Source organism: Neovison vison, chromosome 6 (assembly GCF_020171115.1).
Source record: "Neovison vison isolate M4711 chromosome 6, ASM_NN_V1, whole genome shotgun sequence".
Classification (NCBI taxonomy): Eukaryota; Metazoa; Chordata; class Mammalia; order Carnivora; family Mustelidae; genus Neogale; species Neogale vison.
In genome coordinates, this window is record NC_058096.1 from 69938414 (window position 1) to 69964773 (window position 26360).

A 26360-nucleotide genomic window follows, 5' to 3' on the forward strand; every position below is an offset into this window, starting at 1 on the left:
TTGGGATTTCATCAAGATCAAAAGCTTTTGCACAGCAAAGGAAATAGTTAACAAAATCAAAAGACAACTGACAGAATGGGAGAAGATATTTGCAAACGACATATCAGATAAAGGACTAGTGTCCAAAATCTATAAAGAACTTAGCAAACTCAACACCCAAAGAACAAATAATCCAATCAAGAAATGGGCAGAGGATATGAACAGACATTTCTGCAAAGAAGACATTCAGATGGCCAACAGACACATGAAAAAGTGCTCCATATCACTCGGCATCAGGGAAATACACATCAAAACCACAATGAGATATCACCTCACACCAGTCAGAATGGCTAAAATCAACAAGTCAGGAAATGACAGATGCTGGCGAGGATGCAGAGAAAGGGGGACCCTCCTACACTGTTGGTGGGAATGCAAGCTGGTGCAACCACTCTGGAAAACAGCATGGAGGTTCCTCAAAATGTTGAAAATAGAACTACCCTATGACCCAGCAATTGCACTACTGGGTATTTACCCTAAAGATACAAACATTGTGATCCAAAGGGGCACGTGCACCCGAATGTTTATAGCAGCAATGTCCACAATAGCCAAACTATGGAAAGAACCTAGATGTCCATCAACAGATGAATGGATAAAGAAGAGGTGGTATATATACACAATGGAATACTATGCAGACATCAAAAGAAATGAAATCTTTCCATTTATGACAACATGGATGGACCTAGAGGGTATCATGCTTAGCGAAATAAGTCAAGCGGAGAAAGACAACTATCATATGATCTCCCTGATATGAGGAAGTGGTGATGCAACATGGGGAGTTAAGGGGGTAGGAGAAGAATAAATGAAACAAGATGGGATTGGGAGGGAGACAAACCATAAGTGACTCTTAATCTCACAAAACAAACTGAGGGTTGCTGGGGGGAGGGGGTTTGTGATAAGGGGGGTGGGGTTATGGGCTTTGGGGAGGGTATGTGCTATGGTGAGTGCTGTGAAGTGTGTAAACCTGGTGATTCACAGACCTGTACCCCTGGGGATAAAAATATATGTTTATAAAAAAAAAAAAGAATATGTATTGTGCTGCTGCTGCTGTTGGGTGGAGTGTTCTATAAATGTCAATTAAATCTAGTGGTTAATGGTATTACTCAATTCTTCTATTCTCTTGCTGATATTCTAATACCAATTACTTAGGGAGGAGTATTGCAGTTTCCAACCAAGTGTGAATTTGTCTATTTTTCCTTTCGGATATACCTGTGTTACATATTTACATGTATGCTTCATGTATTTTACGGTTATGTTATTAGGTACATACACATTTTTATACTCAAATCTTTCCTGGTAAGTTGATCCTTTAACATCATTATGTAATGGCCTCTTTGTCCTTGAGAAATTTTCTTGTCCTAAAGACAATTTTGTCTGATATTAATATGACCATTCCAGCTTTTGGTGTTTGGTGTCTGCATGGTACATATATTTTACATCTTTTTATTTTTTAATACTTAACCTACTTATATTTTTATGCTTAAAGTGGATTTCTTATAGACAGCATGTTAGCATATAGTTGACTCTTATTTTTGTCACTTTAATATCTCTTTTTAAAAAATTTATATTTTTATACCACTTAAATTGAATGTAGTTATTGATGTCTTAAGGTTTAGAATTGCCATCTCATTATTTGTTTTCTGTTTGTTGCTTTTTTTTTCTTCTTTTTCTCCTACCTTCTTCAGCATTATCTGAATGTGTTGTGTACTCCATATCAGTTATTGGATTTTTTTACTATATCTCTTTGTTTAGACATTTTTAGTGGTTGATCTAGAAATTACAATATAAATACTTAATTTTCATAGTCTACTTTGAACTAATATTTAATTATTGGAGGTGGAATGTAGAAAACTTACCACCTTACAGTTTCCTTTAATGACTCCTTTTTCTGAAAACTCCATAAGACAATGTTAAAATTTTTCTTACAACAATCATATATATTTGAAAGATATTGAGGAAAATATAGTTTATCATATTAAATAGATATTTACTGTTTTTTTGCTCTTCCTTCATTTCTGTTGTTCAAAGTTTCCCTCTAATATTTCCCTTCTATCTGAAAAAACTTCTTGGCTTTTTTAAATAGTAAGTCTGCTGGTGAAAAACTGTATTCTTACTTTTGTACAGATTGGGTAATTCCTGATAATCCGCCTTTAAGTTCACTTACTCATCTGTCATCCTTTATTTTGTTGTTAATCCAATCCAGTGAATGTTTCATTTTGTTATTGCATTTTCAGTTCTAAAATTTCCATTTCTTTCTTTCTGGTAACTTCTATTTCTCTGCTGGCTTTTCCCCATTTTTCTATTTGTTCCCATTGTGCTTGCTCTTCCTGGAGCATGGTTATAATAGCTGCTTTAAAGTCTTGATCTGCTCATTCCAAAATCTGTGTCATCTTGGGTTTAGTATCTGTTGATTGTTTTTTCCCTTTGTGAGATAGTAAGATTTTTCTGTTTTTTAAATGCTAACTAATTTTGGATTTATCCTGGAAATTTTAAATATTTTTTAAGTGACTCTAGATCTAGATATGTTAAATGACATAGGATTCTCCTATCATGAATGTTGATACTGTTTTTTACCAGGCAATCAACCACATTAGGTCCAAGACACAGTCTTTCTGGTCTTGTGGTAGTCTTCTTGCCTGTGGTTTTAATGTCAGTTGTTTCAAAGTCTTTGGAGTGTGTTCATATCCATCCTGAATGTGTGCCATCAAGTGTCCTGTCTGGAATTTGAGTGATTCTCTACCTTGTTGCTCATTTCTCAAAGCCTTTGGTGTGCTGTTTAGGGTCAGATACATGTATACACAACTTGGAGGTGAGATCCAAAATTTATACACAACTTTATTAGATCACTTTTTTGTTCTCTCTCCACCCTATGATCTCCTCCACAGGGCTTTCATTTCCCTACACTGTTACATGTTTCCCATAATTTTTCCATAATATTATTCCTGCATCGGAGCTTAAGCAGTGAGAGGATTAAGAGAGAAAAAAGATTCAATGGGAATTCTTCCCAAGGTCTTAGAACCTGAGCCCCCCTTGTTGGATTTTAAGGGTCTGCCCTACTACTGTTGCCATCACCAAGTGCTGCTGCCTCTGGATTGCCTGACATTGGGATGAGGGAATGAAATAAATAACAAAAATGTACCCAAGTGATTTCCCCCATTCTTCTGACCCACGGGAGCTCCTTTCCTGTTCCTTGTGCCTCAAACAGAAAATTTCTCTTAAAGTTCTGTCTTCCTTGTTACATATTTCTGGTCTTTGAATTCCTTTTGTGTCCAGGTCAAGAGATTCCAGAGAGGAAAAAAAAAATAGGAAATTTACTGCTGGTTTGATAGTAGCTACCCTGAATTCTGGTTTCCTTCCCCAATCTGTCTGCTACTATATATTTACCTTTAAGAGCCCTTAGATAACTGCTACATGCATTCTGTTCAGGGGTTCTAGTTACATTTAGTGTAAGAGACCTGGGGGAGTAGCTATAATTACTTAGTGTTGACCAGAACTGGAGCCCCCTCCGTGGATTTTTGAATAATAAGTTTTATCTATTGAATTTAAAACCACTTTTTTTTTTCAGTCTTCATCTATTACCTAAAGTAAAGATACATCTATTCCTTAAAGTAAAGCACCTATATTGGATCATACTTTATGATAACAGGCTAATAAATTCCCTTCAATAGAGTAGAATGTTCATTGTTTGGTAAACTTAATAGATGACTGAAGCTTATTATATCGATGTCCTCAAGAACATGTTGGAGAAGATAAATAAGAACATGCTTAGTGGAGGGTAGCTGGCAGTGTGAAGATAAAGGCTGTTATCTCTGGAACTAGGAAGATTCTGTACACAGAAAGAAAGCATATTAAAGAACCCAGATGGCATCCGAAGCAAATTTAGGAGCTTCTAGTTCATATACTTGATATAAATTCAGGATATTTTTAGATCAACAATAAGTTCTGACTGTTTTCCAATATCTTTAATAGAATATGTCAAACTAGATTGATATAAGCAATAAATATCTGGAGTTGTGAAATATTTTTTAGATGAATCTACAGAAAACAGAATGTAATTTTACACAGGGGTTAAGGATAAGGAATATAAAGGAATATAAAATCTATGTTCAAATGAATAAATTGGTTTTCCATGTTTCGTGACAGGAGGTATTTCTGAGGTCTGTGTATTGATAGAAATTAATACAAAATATTCAAATTGGTAGAAAAATCAATGTAAAATAATAAAATTAATACAGATTGATGAAACAGTATAAATTAAGTATCAGATAAGATTCTAAGCAAAGTTTATGTTAAGAAGAAAACAAAAGCATGCTCTAGAATCTTCTGAGCTGTTAGATAATGGTAATGCTTTTTGTGAGTATTTTTAACAGATTTATCATTTTGAATGCAGAAATAGGAGCCGCCTATAAAATTGATGAATCTAATTACTAGTTAACATGAACTAAGGTCTCCATGGACTATTTTTTTTCTGCTTCCCATGTAAACCATGCTTTCACAACTACAATTAATAATATTTGCATATATGTATGTATGTGTGTGTATACATATGCCACAATCAGTAAAAGAGTGTTTGGATAAGGAAAAACTCATAGTTGGTCATTTGTGTATTGTTATAGAAACATTTGTTGAGCACTGACTATGTGCCTAAATCCTTTTTTTTTTAAGATTTTATTTATTTATTTGAAAGACAGAGATCATAAGTAGGCAGAAAGGCAGGCAGAGAGAGAGGAAGGGAAGCAGGTTCCCTGCTGAGCAGAGAGCCCGATGCGGGGCTCGATTCCAGGACCCTGGGATCATGACCTGAACTGAAGGCAGAGGCTTTAACCCACTGAGCCACCCAGGTGCCCCTGCCCTAAATTCTTCATACATGCAACATTCAATCCTTATAACAATCCAAAGAGGTAGGTATTATTATTCTACTTTAACAGATAAGAAAATTGAGGGATAGAGAGTTTGAATTTATTGCTCAAGTTTCCACAACTAGTAAAGGAAGGAGGCAAGGTTGGTATCCACACCATTCAGCCCCAGATTATGAGTGCTGATTTACTATATAAATATACCAGTGAAGCAAATTGTGAAGCATGCATGAGACTTTGGATATTAAAAAGGAAACTCAACAGAACACAACTAGATATTGAGGGAACTTAATTATCTGAATTCCTCCACTATATTAAATTGATATTTTTTCACCTCAGTTATAAAGTCTGTAAGCAGGTGTATTTAACTCTGTTATTGTTTAAAATTAAAAAATACTACAAAGGACAGTTCTCCCAATCCATCTGTGTTTATTCCTATGATGGCTGTTATTAAAAAATTTATAGTCAGTGGGTATAAACAATAAAGAAATCATTCTTGCATGGCATAAAATTTTTATCTAAAATAATGATGGTGGTGGAGACTTTGTGCTTTCTAAGTCATTCTCTCTTGCAAAGGACACAGGTCAGTGTATTAATTTTTTGTGTGATATGTGGAAGAAGCCAACAAAAGGCTGACTTGGGATCCTGAATGGGGTTGGGAGATAGGTGTGCAGGTGACAAATTCCTACAACTCCAAATTCCTACAACTGAGGAAGACAAGCTTCCCCACTTGGCTACTTTGGACCACGGTTATCCTCATTTATCTTTAACTGTTCCAGGTCAAAGAGAAAATGTGCACCAAAATATTTCTCTGCCCTATAAACAGTCAACGCAATCACCCATGATGGATGAAGATTTCCTGTGTTTGTTTTTAACAGGCCTATCTTGGTTATAAAAGCACATTTATTTTTCCCAGAGGATTTGTTAATCAAGGTAGATCGAAGGCATCAGGAATAAACTCATTTATTTAGGGCCATGGAAGAATACCCTAGTTGGGCATGCAGGCCATGGGCTCAAGCTACCTGGGCTGGGTCTGGCTCTATAGCCCAACAGCCCAATCCTGGGTCAGTTTGCCAGGTCTTACACACCCTAGAAGGTAGCTATCATTATCCTATTTTATATTAGAGGCTGAGTCACAGGGACGTTTTGTGTCTTGTACTCTGTTATTTAGTATCTGGCACAGATTAAGTACTTCATAATGACCATTACTGTTTGAAAGGTTAGAAGCCAAAGTCTGGAAGCTACAGAAATCATCTTGTTGAGGGCACTTTCCAATGTCGTCTGGAACATAAGTTCTGTATTGCTCTGGTGTGTAAAGTTTTCTGTACTGTGATTGAGGTATTTTGAAGAGATGGGTACAGCATTCCTGTGGGGGGGAGCCCGGGAAAGTTTTGCACTATGGTAAAAGCCCCATTCTCACGTGCTTTGTTAGCGCTATGTGGTGCCCTTTCCTAAACCAAGGATGGAGCTACCATCCCAAATCAGTTACCACTGCCAGAGAGTTTTGCCCTGTTGGTCTTTGAGGTTTATTTGTAAGCATGTGTGATCATTTGGTGGCTAAACCTGTTTATTGGTTTCTGTAGGGAAAAAGACTGACACTCTTGAAATTTTGTTTCCTGCCTAACAACAAAGCTAATCCTTGAAGACTGGAGGTTGGGTTTTCCTCACCACCAGTATTAATGTATTCCACAGAAGGGAGGCGGTCCAGATTCTAATCAAGAAACCATTCTTCTTTCTTTTACATGAAAACCTTCCAAATAATACTGCAGGAATCTTTTTTTTTTTTCTTTAGAATTTTGAGAAACAAAGTTCCGTGGTTTATTTGAAATGCTGCATTAAGAATTATTATTTTTTAAAACAAAGTAGCTTTATGACAAGAAATCTGAATGTGCTGAAGACAAGACTTAATGGAGAATTTGTTTTATGTATGTATGTATGTATGTATGTATAGCAGGAGCAGCGGGAGGGGCAGAAAGAGAGGGAGAGAGAGAATCCTAAACAGGCTCCATACCTAGCATGGAGTCAGATGCAGGGCTCAATCTCCTGACCCTGAGATCATGGGCTAAGCCGAAATCAAGGGTCAGATGATTAACTGACTGAGCCACTGAGGTGACCTCAAATTTTTATTTAAATTCTAATTAGTTAACATATAGTGTAATATTGGTTTCAGGAGTAGAATTTAGTGTTTCTCCACTTATATATAAAACACTCAGTGCTTATCATGTATCCTCCCTAATACCCATCACCCATTTAGCCCATTCCTTCCCTACCTTCCCTCCATCAACCCTCAGTTTGTCCTCTACTGTTAAGAGTCTCTTATGGTTTGTATCCCTCTTTTTTTCCCCTTCCCCTAAGTTCATCTGTTGTGTTTCTTAAATTTCACATCTGAGTGAAATCATATGGTATTTGTCTTTCTCTGACTCGTTTTGCTTAGCATAATATACTCAAGCTCATCCATGTCATGGTAAATGGTAAAATTTCATTCTATTTGATGACTGAGTAATATTCCATTACATATGCATGATATATATATGTCAGATGGGCATTTGGGCTCTTTCCATAATTTGGCTATTGTGGACATTGCTGCTATAAACATTGAGGTGCATGTGTCCCTTTGAATCAATATATTTGTATCCTTTGGGTAAATACTTAGTAATGCATTTCTATTGTATTTCTAATGTATTTCTATTTTTAACTTTTTGGGGAACATCCTTACTGTTTTCCACAGTGGCTTCACCAGTTTGAATTCCCACCAAGAGTGTAAGAGGGTTCCCTTTTCTCTGCATCCTTGGCAACATCTGTTGTTCCCTGTTATTCTTAATTTTAGCCATTCTGACTGGTGTGAGGTGATATCTTATCATAGTTTTGGTTTATATTTCCCTGACAATGAGTGATGTTAAGCATATTTTCATTTGTCTGTTAGCCATCTGGATGTCTTCCTTGGAAAAATGTCTATTTGTGTCTTCTGCTAATTTCTTGACTGGATTATTTGTATTTTGGGTGTTGAGTTTGGTAAGTTTTTAATAGATTTTGAATACTAGCCCTTTATCTGATATATCATTTGTGAATATCTTCTCCCATTCCGTAGATTCCCTTTTACCTTTGTTGACTGTTTCCTTTGCTGTGCAGAAGCTTTTCCTCTTGATAAAGTTCCAATAGTTCAGTTTTGCTTTTGTTTCCCGTGCCTTTGGAGACACGTACAGTAAGATATTGTTACAGCTGATGTCAAGGAGGTTGTTGCCTGTGTTCTCCTCTAGGATTTTGATGGTGTCCTTTCTTACATTCAGGTCTTTCATCAATTTTGAGTTTATTTTGGGGAATGTTGTATGAAAGTGGTCCAGTTTCATTCCTTTGCATGTTGCTGTCCAGTTTTCCCCAAACCATTTATTAAACAGACTGTCTTCTTTCCATTGGATATTCTTTCCCGCATTGTTGAAATTAGTTGACCATCTAGTTGTGGGTCCATTCCTGGGTTTTCTATTCTGTTCCATTGATTTGTGTGTCTGTTTTTGTGCCAGTATCATATTGTCTTTATGACTACAGCTTTGTAATACAGCTTGTAGTGCAGAATTGTGATGCCTCCACTTTGCTTTTTCTTTTTCATGATAACTTTGGCTATTTGGGGTCTTTTGTGGTTCCTTACAAATTTTAGAATTGTTTGTTTTAGTTCTGTGAAAAATGCTAGTAGATTTTGATAGGGACTGCATTAAATGAGTAGCTTGTTTTGGATTACATAAAAATCATTCAGAATTTCTCTAAGCACAGGATCATTGCTGGTTTAAAGTCATTTCTATTAAAGTGTAATTCATATTAATACTATCAATTTTTACCTTATCTAAAACATTTTATCTGCATCCTATTGTGATAGTTTGAGGCTAAGTTCAAATTTTATTAGGTAAAAACTAACTCAACTACATGCTAGTAATTTAAAACAGAAGATGTAGAATTAAAAGAAATCAAGAATGGAAGGCAATGTAGAGTATATAAATAAATTATATACCAAATGAGGAAGTTTGTGTTTATTCACCATCACATTTTCATTCCTACTTCTAGGACTTCTCCATTCAGATCATTTTATTAAAGCTCCAATTTACTTATATTCTGGATTTTATAGAAAGAGTCTGACATGAAAGTTGTTAATGAGGCATTGCTCTATAAACAAGCAAAGCCTTGATAAATACAGTCTAAATAATGGACAACTATCATTTAAAAGCCATTATAATGTTGGTCCAAGCTGACCTACAGACCCTTCACTTGTGGATACTGTGGTTGACATCAATATCCCTCCTTTTTAGGCCCTTCTGTATAGATAATCATTCTAACCTGCCTAAAGTCCCACTGTTATACTCCCCTCTCTCTGCTGTTCTGGGTATCAAGAGACTGCATAGGCTATGCCATCTATTTGAAATCAATGGATACCTTTGGAAAATACTATAAGAGAGTTAGGTAAATACTTCAGGGTAAAACATATTTTTGATTTGGAGATGACCTCTTCAAGGTAAAGAAAGACAACAGTAGAAAATAAGTTATATTTGAATTACTTCAGGAAAATGTTGATATCACTACTTCATGTTTTGAATATTCTAATTTACCTGATGGGGTAGTTAATACTTTTATGTCGCAGGGATTAGTATCCTCTAATTTTTGTTTTCTAAGCCCTAATATTTCCATGCATGGATCCACCTACTGAAATTTATTTTCCAGAAACCTGAACATATCACTATTTTGCTAACACTTCAGGGGGCCCAGTACTGTAGAGTTTAATGCAATATGTGTGCTCACCCACAGGAACCTACAGGTAGCTACTACTGTGAAGGAAATTGTGGGTCACATTTATATGTCTAGAAAATAATTCAACAAACATTTCAAAACACTCTCTATTCAACTTTGGTCAAAGCCCTTCAATGTGTTTTGCAATCATCACAGTACTTCAAGAAGTTCTTTATTTCCTTGATTTTGGTTTAACGCCTGGTCACTTGGCCCAGTTTAAGCATAAGCTTTCTTGTACTAAAGCTTTGAGCCCTGTTTCTGTTTCCTCTTTGCCAAATGGATAGAAAATTATCAGAAAGTGCTTAATAAAAAGCAATTTACATTGTGGTTATATTCACTTAATGTTTCATGTAGTAATTATTTATTTAATCTTACTGTATCTTAGGCACTGTGTTGATATTGGAATAAGAATCCCTGTCTGAATCCTTTTGGAAGTCATTTTCCAGTCAAACGGATCTTTTCCTATTAGATGTGATGCATATGGAATTGCTTTACAGAGACTGGGTGAAGACCAGGGAGGGACTGCAAGATCATCAAGGTATACGACATTGAAAAGTAAAATGTGACTTACCCAAAGCACTGTTATATTAGGGGATATGAAAATGAGAACCCAGATCAAAAATATAATTAAATAAAGACAACATTTTAAAATAGATTTACCCATTTTTACAGTTGGCACAAGCTCTTCATTTTTGTCAGCTTTCCACCTTGACTATTATACTGGAGCCCTATCAGCTCCTTTCCCTAAATACATCACAGCCCTGCCTTTAATGCTCTCTCTTCCTGGCTGGTCACCAAGTCTGGCCTCGAATCAGTTGGTTCATTTGGAGCTAATTCTCACTGGGGCATTTGCATGACTTGACAAGCTCATATATAACCCCCAGCAGGCCATAGTAATTCTGGCCTAAGCTGACATCCAGACCCTTCATTTGTGGATACTGTGGTTGACATCACTATCCATCCTTATTAGACCCTGTTGTATGACCTAGATAATCATTCTTACCTGCCTAAAGCCCCATTATTATAATCCCCTCTCTTTGCTGTTCTGGACATTAAGAGACCGTATAGGCTATAATATCTATTTAAAATCAGTGGATGCCATTATCCATTATTTATATTATGTAGGTTTATAGTGATCATCTTCCAGGAAATTCTTGGGGGGCCCCTGACTGACACTTCCTTGCTTTTCCTTTGAGAAATTGTCTAACTTGTGTCTATAGGAGCCCTCTGGTTCACTAATCAAATATATTTAAGTATATCCTGTGTCTCTAATTCTATCCTAAGTGCTGTAAGGAATTAAAAACAAAACAAATTTACTTTCTCTTTGGTATTACACCTTTTATTGTTGTTGAATTGTGAGAATCTTGAGGATAAGACCTGTGTGTTTCTCATTTTGCATATTCCAGAACATATTACACTGTATTAAATAAATATTATTGAATGGAATAATTCATAGATAAATAAATAAATTCATTTCTAGATATAGACTATAAACAGACAACACCCTAAGATTTCTTATACTCTTAGAAAAGTCAATTGAGTTGGTGATAGGCCTAGGAGAGGCCAGACTGTTTCACCTTGTGAATGAAGGTCAACTTCACCCCAGGGAAATTTAATGTTATAGACCTGCCATTGTACTCTTGACCAAATCAGCAACACCAGAAATGAAATAGTGCAGTCATGCCTTGTAATGCTATCCTTTGTTAAACATGCCACTCACCTGATCTGAAGCCAAGTCAGCATGGGGGTTGTTCCTCCTCCAAACACCCAGACTGTGAAGAACACGAGCAGCAGTGTGGTGGTAAACATCATTTGTTTGGGCTGAGATTCTGTGTCCCGAATAGCTAGGGCAAATGCTATTGCTCCTCGCAAACCTTACAGGGAAAACCAACAGAGAATAAGAGAAAATGAACATCTGCATGAGTCTCATTCTCATTTTCCTATATTCATCTTTATAATTTTCTAACAAACACAATGACTTTTTTAAATTAAACTCTTTACAATAATTGTAGATTCACTTGCTATTGTGAGAAATAACATACTCCTTGTCTGCTCTTCCCCACTTTCCCCCCAGTGGTAATATCTTGCAAAATTAGTACAATAGCACAGCCAGGATTTTGATGTTGATGCAGTCAAGATACAGTACATTCCCATCACCACCAATATCCGTCATGTTGCCCTTTAATGACCATATCTACTTCCTTCCCACACGCTCCCTCCTTAATTTCTGGCAACCAATAATCAATTCACCATTTCTATAACTTTGCCAGTTTGAGAATCAAATGGAATCATGTAGTATATACTTTTTTGGAATTGGTCTTTTTCACTCAGAATAATTCCCTGAATATTCATCCAGGTTGCTGAATGTATCAATAGTTTATCCCTTCTTATTGCTGAGTAGTATTCCACTATCTGTTCCACAGTTTGTTTAGCCATCTATCTGTTGAAGGGACATCTGGGCTTCTAGTTTTATGGCAATTACAAAAAAGGTTGCTGTGTATAAAGACAACAACATGTATGTATGTAACTTATGTATGTATGTAACATATATGTAAACATAAGTTTTCATTTCTCTGTGGTAACTTCACAGGACTGTAATTTCTCCGTAGGACTGTAATCACTGTAATCACTGATCTGATCGCATATTTAAAAAATAATTACCAAATTGTTGCCAGAATGGCTAGACACCACTTATACTTCCACTGGAAATAGAGAAATCATTTAGTTGCTCTGCATCCTCATCGGCATTTAATGTCACTATTTTTATTTTCACCATTCTGATAGGTATGTGGTAATAGCTTATTGTGGTTTTACTTTGCATGTTTCTGTCTTCTCTTTTATTTACTTAAGTTGGCTCCACACCCAGTGTGGAGCACTTAATTTGCATTTCTCTAATAACTAATGATGTTGAATGTTTTTTAATGGGCTTGTTATCTTTATACTTGTTGGGGGAAATGCCTCTTCACATCTTTTTCTCATTTTATTTTTCTTCGTTATCCTTTTTTAAATCTCTTTTTCTGAGTTATTGGATTTTGGTTGTTGAGTTTTGAGAATTCTTTATATATTCTAGATAATATCCTTTTTGGGATATATAGTTTGCAAACATATCCTTCCATTTTGTAGCTTTTTATTGATGAAGTCTAATTTGTTGATTTTTCCTTTTATGAACCATGTTTGGAGTCAAATCTAAGAATTCATCACTTAGATCTAGGTCCCAAAAATCCCCTGTGTTTTTAAACTTTGTTTCTAAATGTTGTACAGCTTTACATTTTACATTAAGTGTCTGATTATTTGAATTAATTTTTGTATAATGTATGAAGTTTAGGTTGAGATCCCCCCCCCCTTTTTTGGCCTATGTATACTTAATGTTTTTATTGAATTACTTTTGCAACTTTGTCAAAAATCAGTTGGGTATATTTGTATGGGTCTATTTGTGGTTCTCTGTTCTACTCCATTTATGTGTGTGTCTGTCCCTCATCTAATAGCACTCTGTCTTGATTACTGTAGATTTATATTAGGCCTTAATATTGGATAGAATGATTCTTATATTTTGTTTTCAGAATTATTTTAACTATTCTAGGTCTTCCGTCTCTCCATAAAATTTTAGAATAATATTGTGTATACCTACAAAAATTTTTTTCTGGGCACAATTACTTCTAAAAAATGAAATGTGTCAGGCAATAAGGAAAACCAAGCTTACGGACTACTGAAATTAATAAATAATTAAATAACATTTAAGAATTACTCTAGCCTGAGTACATACTACAATAAAGTCTATAATCTAAACTACCTGTTAAACCTGACTTTTTCTTCTTTAATAACAATATGCTAAGTGAATTTTTATGAATCCACATTAAATGTATTTGCAAGAAGAGTTTTGTTAAAATTTCAAATCAGAGTGTGCCGACACAAATAGAAACAGAGATGAAGACTTCAAAGAAGAATAAATAAAAGCACAAATAGTAAAAAGTTAAAATGGAAGATCTCTGTTGGGTAGCAAGTCTTACAAGACATTTATGGGTCCTATTATATCAGATAACTGCAAATAAACATTTTTAATTACAGTAAGAATAAGTCAAAGAGGTAGGGATTTGGTGTTTTTTTTTTTAATAAGATAGTTTGAATCACGTACATAAGATTTCAATGAACCACTTTTGTAATATTTACTGTATCTAACTTTCCAAATTTTATTCATATATTAAAAGAATTTTAGAAATTGGACACAGTTTAGGATGAAGAAAACTATAGCGTGGCTTTTATCTGTGGGTTCCCAACTAAGATATAATATTCCTTTCTTATCTCCATACCACCAATATATAAGAGACAAGTGGCATAACACAAGATCCAGAGAATTAGGTGAGAGAGACTTAATATATTTTGCCCGAAACAAGGAAGCCTCAGAAAGAGAGAAGAACATGTACTCCGATTATAAAATACCTTGAAGGAACAAAATGTAATGGAGGAAGGAAATTATTCTAAATTTCCATGTAGACAAGGAAATGGCCTGAAGATAAGGAGATAACATTTGAAGTAGATATTAATATAAAAAATTCTTATACATCAGAAATTCTGAACACTTGAGATGACTGTACTCAAGAAGAAAAGTTCTCCATCAGAGATGTTCATGCATTCAGACCCAGTTGGGAAAAAAGAGTGGCGTTATTAATAACACTTAATACTGGGGAATATTTTAATAATGTTCTCTCCTGGAAATACAAATGGTGTCATTAGGGAACAGAAACTAAAAGAAACAGTCTTGCAACAGACTTCTGTATCAGAGGAGAGAATTTATAGGTCAAGGTAAAGCTCCAAGCAGTGTTTAATCACAGTACAATATCGGAGATAGAAGGCGATCTTTTCATTTTCTCTTTTCCTCAAGCACGCATTGTTAGAAATGTTCATAAAGCAGCATTACTCCAAATTAGGTGGTGAGTATTAGAAGTATTAAGTGATGAGACTTCAAGTATTTCTCATTTTATTGAATATGTGTGTGTGTGTTTACTTTGAGTTTTTGTGAGAAAGAAGAGAGATTGGAATAAAAGAAAAAGTTGTTACATCATGCTTATTGTAAACTCTTTCATGTTAGATATGAAGGACAAGAAAGCATATAATCATTTATTTTCCTAAATATGTTTAATAATGTATTGTTACTATATTAAACTAGCATAACTATGCTTTTAAATCAGTTATCTACACATGAGCGGTTTTTGGTTTAAACTGTACTCAAAAGATTACTGTTAGTCTTACTTTCATGAAATATATATCCCATATATAAAATTTTATATTTACAGGTGAGTCAACGTAAAGATCTTTGAAGAAAAAAAAAGGAAAAGTTCAGCCACTGCCTTTTACTTGTGGCAGGTTGAGAAATATGCTAAAAGGGCCAATTCCAAAATGCTGGTAAGAGGATGCCTTTGTACTGTAGACATGGGAAGCATGGACAGAGACAGTTGAGGAGGTTAAGTGGACAAAGTGAAGCTATTTTGGAGCTCCAGATAAGAAGTAATGCCTATAGGGGCACCTGGGTGGCTCAGTCGGTTGAGCCTCTGCCTTCAGCTCGGGTCCTGATCTTGGGGTCTTGGGATCGAGCCCCGCATCGGGCTCTTTGCTCAGTGGGGAGCCTGCTTCTTCCTCTCTCTCTGCCTGCTGCTCTGCCTACTTGTGATCTCTCTGTCAAATAAATAAAATCTTTAAAAAAAAAAAAGAAGTAATGCCTATATTCCCTCCTTTATGATATCAAAGTTATTTATCCCACATTTGGAGCCTAGATAATTGTCAATCAATGGTCTTTCATTGCTTCATTCAATATCTATATATGTGTCTTAGTCAACCATAACAAAATACCATACGGGCTGCCGTCGTGGAATACCATAGACTGGGTAGCTGCAACAACAGAATTTTATTTTTCACAGTTCTGGAGGCAGGCATTCCCAAGATTAGAGGGCTAGCTAGCATGGTTGGGTTCTGATGAGAGCTTTTTTCCTGGCTTTTGGAAGGTTACTTTCCTGAGCAAAAGCAAGCTCCATGTGGTGTCTCTTCTTATAAAGACAGCAATGCCATCATAGGGCCCCAACCTCATAATGATATGGGAAACAAAGGCAAAAGAAAAATTAAATTTCTTTACTACTTATAGCCCACAGATAGGTCCTTGAAACGGGCAGAGTACCATTCCTCTAGAAACTCAGCTGCCTCGATGTTAATACTTTGTTGGGGGCATAAGGCAGTCTGAGCCTGACCCCCAGGATCCTGTAAATCTACTTTAACATATAAAAATTCCTATGGAAACCTCCTTTATTTCCCCTGTCAATAAATATGTTGGTAATCATCCCCAAAGCATATGACCCACCGGTATATATCCGAAGGGTCTCATGATTCAGGTTTTTTTACACAGTAATAAATGACCTTTTGTTAACAATAACTAGTCCCCTAAGGGACCTGGAAACCCTGCTTCCAAAATTCCTTAGAGACTTAACACTATCCCTAATACCCTCACAATTTGAAAGTATATGATGGGCCACTCCTCATGCCCCCAGTCCAGCTTTATCTGCCCATGCATCCTGTCCCTGTGCTTTAATTAAATAAACTTTTTGCACAAAAGATGGCTCAAGAATTCTTTCTTGGCCATCGGCCCTGAACTCCAACATCTTTCCTACATTAATAACATCATCAAAACCTAACTACATCCCCCCAAACCCCATCCCCAAATACCATCATTTTGGGGTTAGGACTTCAACAAATGAATTTGAAGGGACACAATTCAATCCATCTGCTTTGTGGAGATTCTATGCTCACCTCTCCTATCTATTTAACATGGATTTGGGAAACAGAAGGCTTTAGGATTGAAATAAATTACTTCAGCTACCAGCAAAATACTAGAAATGAAAAATTAATATGGACTCAGGAGTTTCTTTTAGCAAAACACTATTTCCAAGGAACATCCACTTTGCTTGGAAACTCAGGAAATCCAGAACTCATTGTCAAAGCTTGTGTTTTGTTTTGTCTTATGGGTATGTTGACCCTTTGGATTTACCTTTCTTTTTTTCTTTGTTTTAACCAACTGAATGGAAATGATCCTATGCTTTCGAGGGTTGCTAGACTATACCATTTCATTTTAGATGGGTTTACTTTGCAGAGATATGACATATTTCACATACTCAGTTGGAAAGTTAGCATCATCTTGGGGAACAAAAGAATTACCTGCAATTAAATGTGGTTTTGTTTAAAATTGGCCTCTAAGGGATTCTTATTTTAATTATGTTGATGTTCTATTCATAACAGTAGAAGACTGTCAAACCAAGGAAAACTTTCTAGCAAGGACCCCTGCTGCAGAAACCATGCAGTTTCCTGTTTATCTTTAAAGAGCAAAAGTGAAACTTAATCTGTTATAAATTGGCAAATGTGTTCTGAATGGCTGAAGGTCAGATACTGCTATGTTTAAATCACAGGAATATAACTACTCCCTAGGGCATTTTTACTGAAGGTGCAAAGCAACCGTCAAAAACTAAACATATATTGAACACTCACTATATGCTATACTTTATCCAAGACACAGTGGATAAATGCAACAATGAGGAAGTTTGGGTTTCTCCATTCCAGGGCTCATAATACTGCAAAAGTGACTTTCTTAACAGGTAGATGGGGATAAGGTGTATTAGAGGTGTAAAGTGTATACTGTGCATGTACAGTCTGATGAAAAAGATTTGATTGCTAAATTTCATGAGGGTCCAAATCATGACTATTGTCAACAGATAAATAATGTTTAAGGAGCTGAAATCAATGGTGGGGTAAAAGAAGTCTGCATACATGGTTTTCTACACCTGAGTCATTTTTGCCCACCCTAACTCTCTGCAGTTCTTTTTATAACTCTCACCCAAACTTCACCTAATTCCAACTGATCTTCAGAGTTCAACTGAGCCACTGATTTCTCTACAAAGGCTCTTCTGAGGTCTGGGCCTGGGTTGGGCTAATTTATATGCCTAGTACAACCCGTACTTGCCTCATCAGGGGACTTAGAACATTACATTCATTACATTGCAATTGGCTAGTTGCTGCTTATCCACAACACTATAGCAATGCCAACAACATAATAGGTGCTCAATAAGTATTTGTTGATCAATGAATGCATGAATGTTCTGATTCTTCCATTTCTGATTACATATAGGGAAACAATTGATACCTTCTAGTTCAATGAAATGGTTGAGTAATTGTTTCTGTAATTTCAGCTTCTGCCCTTTTATCATTTATTGAGACTCTTAAAGCCTTATATTGAGAATCAAGGGCCTGGGGATCTGTTCTCAGGCCTGCTCCTAATAGGTTGCGTGATCATAAGCAGGATGCCCCGTCTGGATCTGTGTTGTCTTATATCTAGATGGAGGTTTTAAGATTAGACTACGGTCTTTAACTAGAACTACATATCAGAGTCAGTTTATAACTTAAAAATATTTGCAATTATAGATGCTAGTGTCCTGACTCCAGAGATTTGGATTCAGCAGAGATTGAGTTACGTGATGGCTCAGGCTTTTCTCGCTTCCCACTGTACCACGTTGGTTCAAGGCCCATTTCCTTACACCTTGAGTATGCTGCTGACCAACCCTCTGGCACTTTGGCCTCACAGCCTTCAACCTCTCCTCTTTCCAGGCTATCCATATTCCTCTGAACAGTTTCTTCAAAACCTAGCTTTTTATCTGACCCAGAAGCTGTAAATGGCTTCCTGCACCCCATAGAAACGTTTCAATCAGAACCTTACCCCACTTTTCCTATTACCCCCTCTTTTCCATTGAGAACTTTTCATACCAATAAGATGGTCTTCTCTCTTCTGCAAACAGTTGCTGTCCTTACCTCTGTGCCATGGACCCTAATGTTAACTGCTTTCACTTCTTTCTACCTATGTTCTACCCCAATGAAGTTTTTCCAGAATATTACAGTCCACACTGTTTTCTCTTTCTTAGAAATCCCATAGAACATATTGTCATGCCACTTGCATCTGATATTCTGAAATGAATCAGTAGTTTAATTTAATCTGATATTTACCCTCAATTCTTAATCTTTCAAAGGTTGAAATTACATCTTCCTTACACTTGTAGTATCTGAAACATGAAACTCAGTGTTTTTAAATTGAACAACTGCAGAGGTTTCTGACCCTCTAGATATGAGGTGGTATTACTCATGAATTCATTCATTCATCCTTTCATTCATTCAAGCTCCAGGGAATAGTAGTAAATAAGTGATAGTCTCTGCCTTAAAGGAGCTTCTAGATTAGTTGGAAATAATGTAGTGGGAGTATTTAGGGAGTATTTCCTATTAGTTAGGAAAGCCACTATGGCTAGGTGGCATTTGAGCAGAGACTCTAATAGAATGAAGAAAGACTATATGCGTATCTGGAAGAAAAGCATTCCAGGCTTCTGGAACAGTAGCTGCAAAGTTCCTGAGGTGAGCATATGTCTGATATGTTCAAGTATCAGCAAAGAGCTGACATGTCTAGAATGGAATTAATGTGGCAGCGGGGAGGGAGTGGAAAGAGATAATGCCAACAGAGCCAGATCATGTTGGGTTCTTGAACAGCAAGGATTTTAAATTTTATTTTGAGATGGAAAACTTTAGAAAGGTTTTTTCAGGGTAAGGATATGATCTAGTCTATGCTTAAAAGCATCACTCTAGCTCTGCAGTAAAAAACTGATTTCCAGGCGGGGGTAGGAGGTCAGTAAAGGAGGTTGCTGCATTAGTCTGGGTAAGAAGTAAAAGAGAATCAGACTAGATTTGTAGCATTGTAGGTGTTGGAATAATATTAAAAGTTGACAGTATTTGCTGATGAACTAGATGAAGGGTATGAGGAGAAGAGAGAACTCTAAGAGCTTAAGGGCTAAGCCACTGGAAGAATTGGGAAAAACTGTGGGAAGAGCATGTTTGGTATATGGGGAGGGGATCAAGGATTGTGATCTGGCCATGGGAAATCCAAGATGCCTATAGGTCATTCAAATGAAGAGACTGAGTGGGTAGTTAGATCCAAGAGTCTGGAGTTCAGTGGCGCGGTTAGAGTCTTTTTACTGGAGAGAGTGGGAAGATGGGAGGGAAGTCTGCAGCTTGAGAATGTAGGAAGATAAAGTTTATTATTATTTTTTTATTTGAAGTTCAAATATATTTTTTATTCTTTTTAAATTAACATATAATGTGTTATTTGCTTTAGGGGTACAGGTCTGTAAATCATCAGTTTTACACAAGTCATAGCATTCACCATAGCATATACCCTCCCAAATGTCCATAACCCAGCCACCCTATCTCTCCCCATCCTCCATTCCCCAGCAACCCTCAGTTTGTTTCTTGAGATTAAGAGTCTCTTATGGTTTGTCTTTTAAACCAAGTCTATTCTTGCCTCAAGGTCTTCGTATTGACTGCTCCTCCCTAATCTACTCTCTTCTTAGACTGACCCTTGGCTGCCTCTTCTCAGTCCTCAGAAAGACTGCTTTGTCCATGCTGTCTAAGTGCCCTCCACTTTCCGCCATCTCTTCTTTGTATGTCTCTTATTGCACTTATCAACATCTGGAATTATCATGTTTATTTTTTCATCTGTAAGATCTGTGTCCCTTCACAGGAAAGCAAGGTCAGTGAGAGCACATCCAATGCTACTCCTGGAAAATAAGCATTCCAGTACTGAATGAATACATGAATGAATGGATGAGGGAAAGGTCATATTTTGCATTTGAAACACAACTGGAACCCAAAAGAAAATGAGCAGTAGATGAACAGGGATGCAGAAATGTCCCTGAGAAACTGACCCATCCCTTAAAAGACATGTCTCTTTAGTGAGTTATTTTGCTGACTTTCTTTCCATTTGGGATATAATCAATTGCAGTTCTTTTTTCCTTTCATTTCAAGTACTGTGAAGGAGTTGATTTCAAAGATTTAACACATTCTCATCATCAATCTGATAAATCAAACCCTAGTTTGGATCTACAATGGAATTATGTATTGTCTTACCCTCGCTGAAGTCCCATGACCTTGCAAAGGGTGGCTACTTTCAGCAAAAATGTCAGTCTGGTTTCAAAATACATTTTCCAGGATAGTACAATCTTGCTACACGGTTCCATTTTCAGTTCAATATCATTTTATCACATGGAAGCGATGCCAACAGATTGTTTTAGTGGAAAAGTCTTCTGCATTCAAAAATAAATTGAGTCTTTTTGGAAACCAAGTCTGTATTAGAGAAGCAGGACTTTCTTTCCTTCATCTCTCTTCCTGAACTTGAGTCAGTTAAACTTAAGGCCACTGAGAAGTAATGCAACATAACTTTAGTATATTTTTGCATGAAAAGAAGTTTGGTTTTGGATGCCTTGGGCATCCAAAAATGAGTCCCTGTAGCAGTGTTTCCCACACTTGGGCTACATCAGGAAGGGTACTGTAAATAGTATTAGCTCTGTCACAACTCTGAGTCAACATGCATAGATGCCTTTGGCTTTGGAAGTTTATTTTTGTGTAGGTAAGGTTCATGTGGTAGTAAATTGTGGAATAATCTTTCCCACTAGCTAAAATTTTCAGTACAGAGTTTCAAAAGTCAACTTATGAGTTTTCTGTTTAAACCAGTGGTTTTCAAGTTTGGTGATTTTGTCCCCCCAGGGAATATTTGACAATGTCTGAAGACATTTGTGTTTGTCTACACCTGGGGGGCAGGGGACACTGTTCTTAATCTCATGAGTAGAGACTTGGGTGCTGCTAAACATTCTACAATGTACAAGACAATCCTCCCAAAAAAGAATTATTTGGCCCCAAATGTCAATAGTTGCTGGGGTTGAGAAACCCTAGTGTGACACTGGATTGCTTTTTCCCTTAGGAGAAATGTTATAAACGGTGATAATGTTTCTATCGTAGAGGGCTATTTTGACAACAATGGCTATCTGCCGTCCATGGTATGCTGCTGTAACTACATAAACTACATTTCTTAGCATCTCTTGTACCTAGGTATAGCCAAATGGCTACTTCTTACTAGGGAAATGAAAGCAGAAGTGCTAAATGTCATTCCTGGGCCAAAGCTTTCAAGAAACAGCTGTTCCTACCACAGCCTCTCTTTCCCCTTCTGCTGGCTGGTTATAAATATCAATGAGTCCCTGTAGCAGTGTTTCCCACACTTGGGCTACATCAGAATCAGTTGGAAGACTTGTTCAACCTCAGATTGTTGAGCTTCACCTCCAGAGTGTCTAATTGAGTGGGTCTGTGGTGGGGCCCAAGAATTTGCTTTTTAAATAAGTTCCCAGGTGGAGCTGATACTGCTGGTCCAGGTACCACACTTTTAGAACCCTTGACTTAGGGACATGATGTCACTATATGGAAAGATCCTGGTGATATCTGAATTATCCATTTAGAAGAGAAGCATCTTTCCCCTGTTTCCATGTTAATATGAGTCAAGAGAGGATTTTACCATTGTGGTTCACTCACTAAATTTTGTGTTTCTGTGCTTATCCTAGAGCTCTCTATGTCCTAAGGCTCTCAACGTCTACCTATCCCACCTCTCTCTCCCCTATGTGTCCCTGTAAATCACAAAACACTCTTCTTCTAACAGGTGAGGAAATAGGGGCTGGGAGGGATGGAGTGGCCTAGGTTACACAGTAAATGCTGTGGCTGGTTATTCAGTCTGTTTCATTCCCCCTACTGAATATTTAAATCATAACAAAGATTAAAAAAAAATTGTGGTTATCTTGAGTTTGAGTTTTAAGGAAAAATGCAAAGAAGAAAATTTTCTTCCCCTCTCCTAGGCAGAAGATGGATCAAAGGCAATATTTTGAAATAGATATTTTGCCTTTTACTCCTCCTCCCCTACTCTTTCTGCATCGCCTCTAGCTCTCTCTCCTTCCTTCTTTTGCTCTTTCTCCCTTTCTCAGCATCAGTCTATTCTAATCTAAAATGACCTGTTTTAGAGTCTCTACTCAAAACTCCCATTTCCTCGCGCAGCCAAAATTAGCTTCCTGCCAGGAAAAAAACAATTGAAAACAATCAGAAGGAAGAAATCTGTTGAGAAAGGATAGCACACAATCCTCCTAAAGGGCATGCATTTAAAAATACTTGTTAACATGCATGCTCTCATGTTTTTCTAATTTAAAAAAAACAACTCCAGGAAAGTCCAGTGACTCTCCAGGCACTAAGGGAAGTGGGTGCTGAGTGGGATGGAGGAAACTGTAAACGGAGGGGAAGGCTGTCATTCATCGGCAGGGAACCTGTCCTAGTGTCTACTTGTTGTTGTTCTTCTTCTTTTTTTTTTTTTTTTAAAGATTTTTAGTTATTTATTAGACAGAGAGAGAGAGAGCACACAGGCAGACAGAATGGCAGGCAGAGGCAGAGTGAGAGTGAGAAGCAGGCTCCCTGTCGAGCAAGGAGCCCGATGTGGGACTCGATCCCAGGACACTGGGATCATGATCTGAGCCCAAGGCAGCTGCCTAACCAACTGAGCCACCCAGGCATCCCCCTGGTGTCTACTTCTTTCCTCATGTAGAACCATAGGTCTCTAAAATAGTTCCTGGTATTTTTGGAAGAAAGAGCCTTCCAGGCAAAATCAGGGGGAGACTGGGCAGTGGGGCGGAGACCCAGCCCTATTCATAGAATCTTGGTCTGTCTGTGAAAGACCTGGTAGCCTGAACAGCATTTGCACCTCCCTAGTACATCAGAACTAATGCTGAAAATTCCTAAATTATCTAACGGCTATATGGAAATTTAGCACAGGCATTTTTAGAAGTAACTGCTTCTTGCTCATTTGCACATATAACTTACTTGAGTCAATCTTATTGATTTCTTTTGAACTCTATCCATTAGAACCTGAGGGCAGAATTAGAGGGATTTGTGCCTGACATAGACAGACTTATTTTTTTGAACCCTGCTCATGTGTGCTGATAGTTTTCTAAGGTTATGTCTACATAATGCCAAAACAAGCAAGCAGTTAGTAAGCAAATTCAGGCAGAAAATGGGGAAAAATAATGTAGTCCATTTGTTTGTCTCAATGGACAGTTTAATTTGGTTAAAATTATCAATCAGGTATTTGTGATAGCTCTGACATTCTGAACATCCTGAAAAACTGAAATGTACACAGAATCTTCCTGAATTAAGTGATAAAATTACTTCTGTTTTTGTATCCTAGGAACTTATCCTTGAAACAGGGGGAGGTGGGGCATCTGAGTGGCTTAGTCAGTGAAGTGTCTGCCTTTGGCTCAGGTCATGTTCTCAGGGTCCTAGGATCAAGTCCCACATGGGACTCCCTGCTCATTGGTTAGCACGCTCACTCTCTCCCTCTGCCTGCTGCTTCCTCTGCTTGCTCTATCCTTCTCTTTCCCTGTTAAATAAATAAATAAAATCTTAGGGGGGGAAAAAAAAGTAAGAAACAGGGAGACGGTGACAAGCATTCTGGGTTGTCTCCTTTCATTACTCAGTGTCTTTCAGAAGCTGGCATGCTCTCCTTGGCTTCACTGTCTCACTAGATAGGATGGTTGGGTTATCTACAGAATTTCGCCACTTTCTCACACTCAATAAATATCTGTCTAAGTTGATTTTTTAAATACTTTATTTATCTATTTGACAAAGAGGGAGAGATCACAAGTAGGCAGAGAGAGGGGGAAACAGGCTCCCTGCTGAGCAGAGACCCTGATGCTGGGCGCAGTCCCAGGACCCTGGCATCATGACCAGAGCTGAAGGCAGAGGCTTAACACACTGAGCCACCCAGGCACTCCTAAATTGATTTTTGACATTTTGCATGGGTCAGTTTGTCCCAGAGGGGGCGCCAATATATTTTCCTCACAAAAACTAGTACTTTGAGTTATAACATTTTGATTTATGTATTTAGTGCCAGGAGTTAGTCACTGCTAGAATGAAGAGTAGAATCTCAACAATTGTCCTTAAATGAAGGAAAAGAGGGGCCTTAGGTCTTGTTTTCCATGGGCATGTTACTAACACTTCCACACTGGACTCAGAGTGTCCTTGGCAGTAATTTGATAGTCAAACCTTTTTCGGAATAAAAACCCCAGTCTCTGATAGGAGGTTCTTCAAACGGTAGATGTAAGTTGATATGAATCATGTCTCTGTGAAGTCCTAATGGCTGTCTCATCTGCGGTGGTTAAAGAAAGTGATAGAAACTCCCATCTGTTGAGCGTTTCCTAGGTGGCAGTCTGGTGCCAGGCATTTTGTATATATTTTATAGTGGTTTTCAACACTGACCATCTAAGGTAAGTATGATTATCCCCATTTTACAGTCAAGGGGGTTGAGATTTGAGGAGGGTTAATCATATAGCTCCATGTGGCTGAGCCAGCATAAAAGCCTGAGCTCACTGCATTTTACCAAACAGTAGTTTATATTTAGAAAATATTGTGGCATGCCAAATAGCAGAATCTAATTTGTTGCTTAAAAATGCAAGAGCTAATAATTTTTATTGTAAATTTATTTTGGAGCAAAATAAAGGATGATAATGTTTGGACCTAATAATAGGAGAAAACAACTCTACAGGACTGACTGCAGGTCTAAGCTAGTTCTCAAATGTTCTGAATTTATCATAACCACATACACTTTTCTCAGTATTTGACACTATGAGGACTTAATGGGATCTGCAGTTCATATGGACCTACTATGCTTGTCTACTTTGTCACAACAATGGTGCTCATGGTTATTCATTATTTAAGGTGACTTTTTCTATGACCGCTTGATACATTTACTCCATAAGCTGGTTAACACTGTCCCACTTGAAAACCTCAGAAGATGTACTCCAGTTGTCCACTTTGCTCATTAATGCCTACCCCAGGCCATAGTGAGAGATGAGGGCTCAGTGGAAATTCATCTCCTCTAATGAAGAAAACGTTCTGAGCTTGTGCTGCATTAGCTAGTTAGTGGCCTTGTAGTGGTAAGGAAGATATAGTGGCCTAATTAATTGCACAAGACGTGCCCAGGGCAGGAAAGATATATAGTATGGGAAGGTGAGGGAACACATGGTAAGGTGGTTGCAAAGGGGAAGGCCTGACAAGGAATGCTTGATGATATGATGGCATCATCCAGGCTGTCTGTCTCTGGAATTATGAACAAGGGAAGAGGAAAGGTAAGAAAGAGCCTATTGCCTAGAGGGCTCAGATTCTCAAATAACCCTTGTATACACATTTAAAGAAATCTTTTCCAAAGCTGAAGTTGGAGGTAGCCTGATCTTGATTCAAATCACCTGACTGATGTAAAAGTCCCAGGGTTTTTAATGAGATCTTAGGTTTTAAACTGAAAAACAAACACATCCCTCCAACACAAAGCAAGCAGAGATTTGAAAAATATTCTTGGATCCAAATGGTATTTTCATGAAGTATTAACAATGTTTACTGTTATCAACACCCAGAGAAGGGTTCTTTTTTTAGCCAGAAGTGAGTAGGTGAAATATATTTTCTTTCATTTAAAACATGAGAGGTTTTATTTGTTGATATCTTTCCTTAAAGTCATTTTTGCTTAGCTCCCATCTGTGGAGCCAGGGAAGCTTGGTCTGAGAGGTGCCCCTCGGACCAGTTCTGGGGTTAGAAGTTCCCAGGCCTCATAGAATAGGAATAGGTAGTCCTTAAGTGGTCATTTTAGTGAAATGTACAATTTTAATTGGGTAGAAAATGTTGTAGGTTGTTCATTCATTTGCTTGTTCATCCACCAGTTATTTGTGGAAAGATACTCAGTTTCACCTAATGTGCTGAGTGCTGAGGCACGGAGTGAAC

General features: G+C 37.3%; 1 protein-coding gene across 2 annotated transcripts in view; it reads right to left on the reverse strand.

Moving 5' to 3' along the window:
- SLC9A9 (solute carrier family 9 member A9) overlaps positions 1–26360 on the reverse strand; it is a 686028-nt gene that overhangs the window by 198837 nt on the left and 460831 nt on the right. For both annotated transcript variants that reach the window (XM_044251554.1, XM_044251552.1), the window contains one exon: positions 11383–11536. In XM_044251554.1, coding sequence (XP_044107489.1) covers positions 11383–11536 — 154 coding nt within the window. The remainder of the gene's footprint in view (positions 1–11382; positions 11537–26360) is intronic.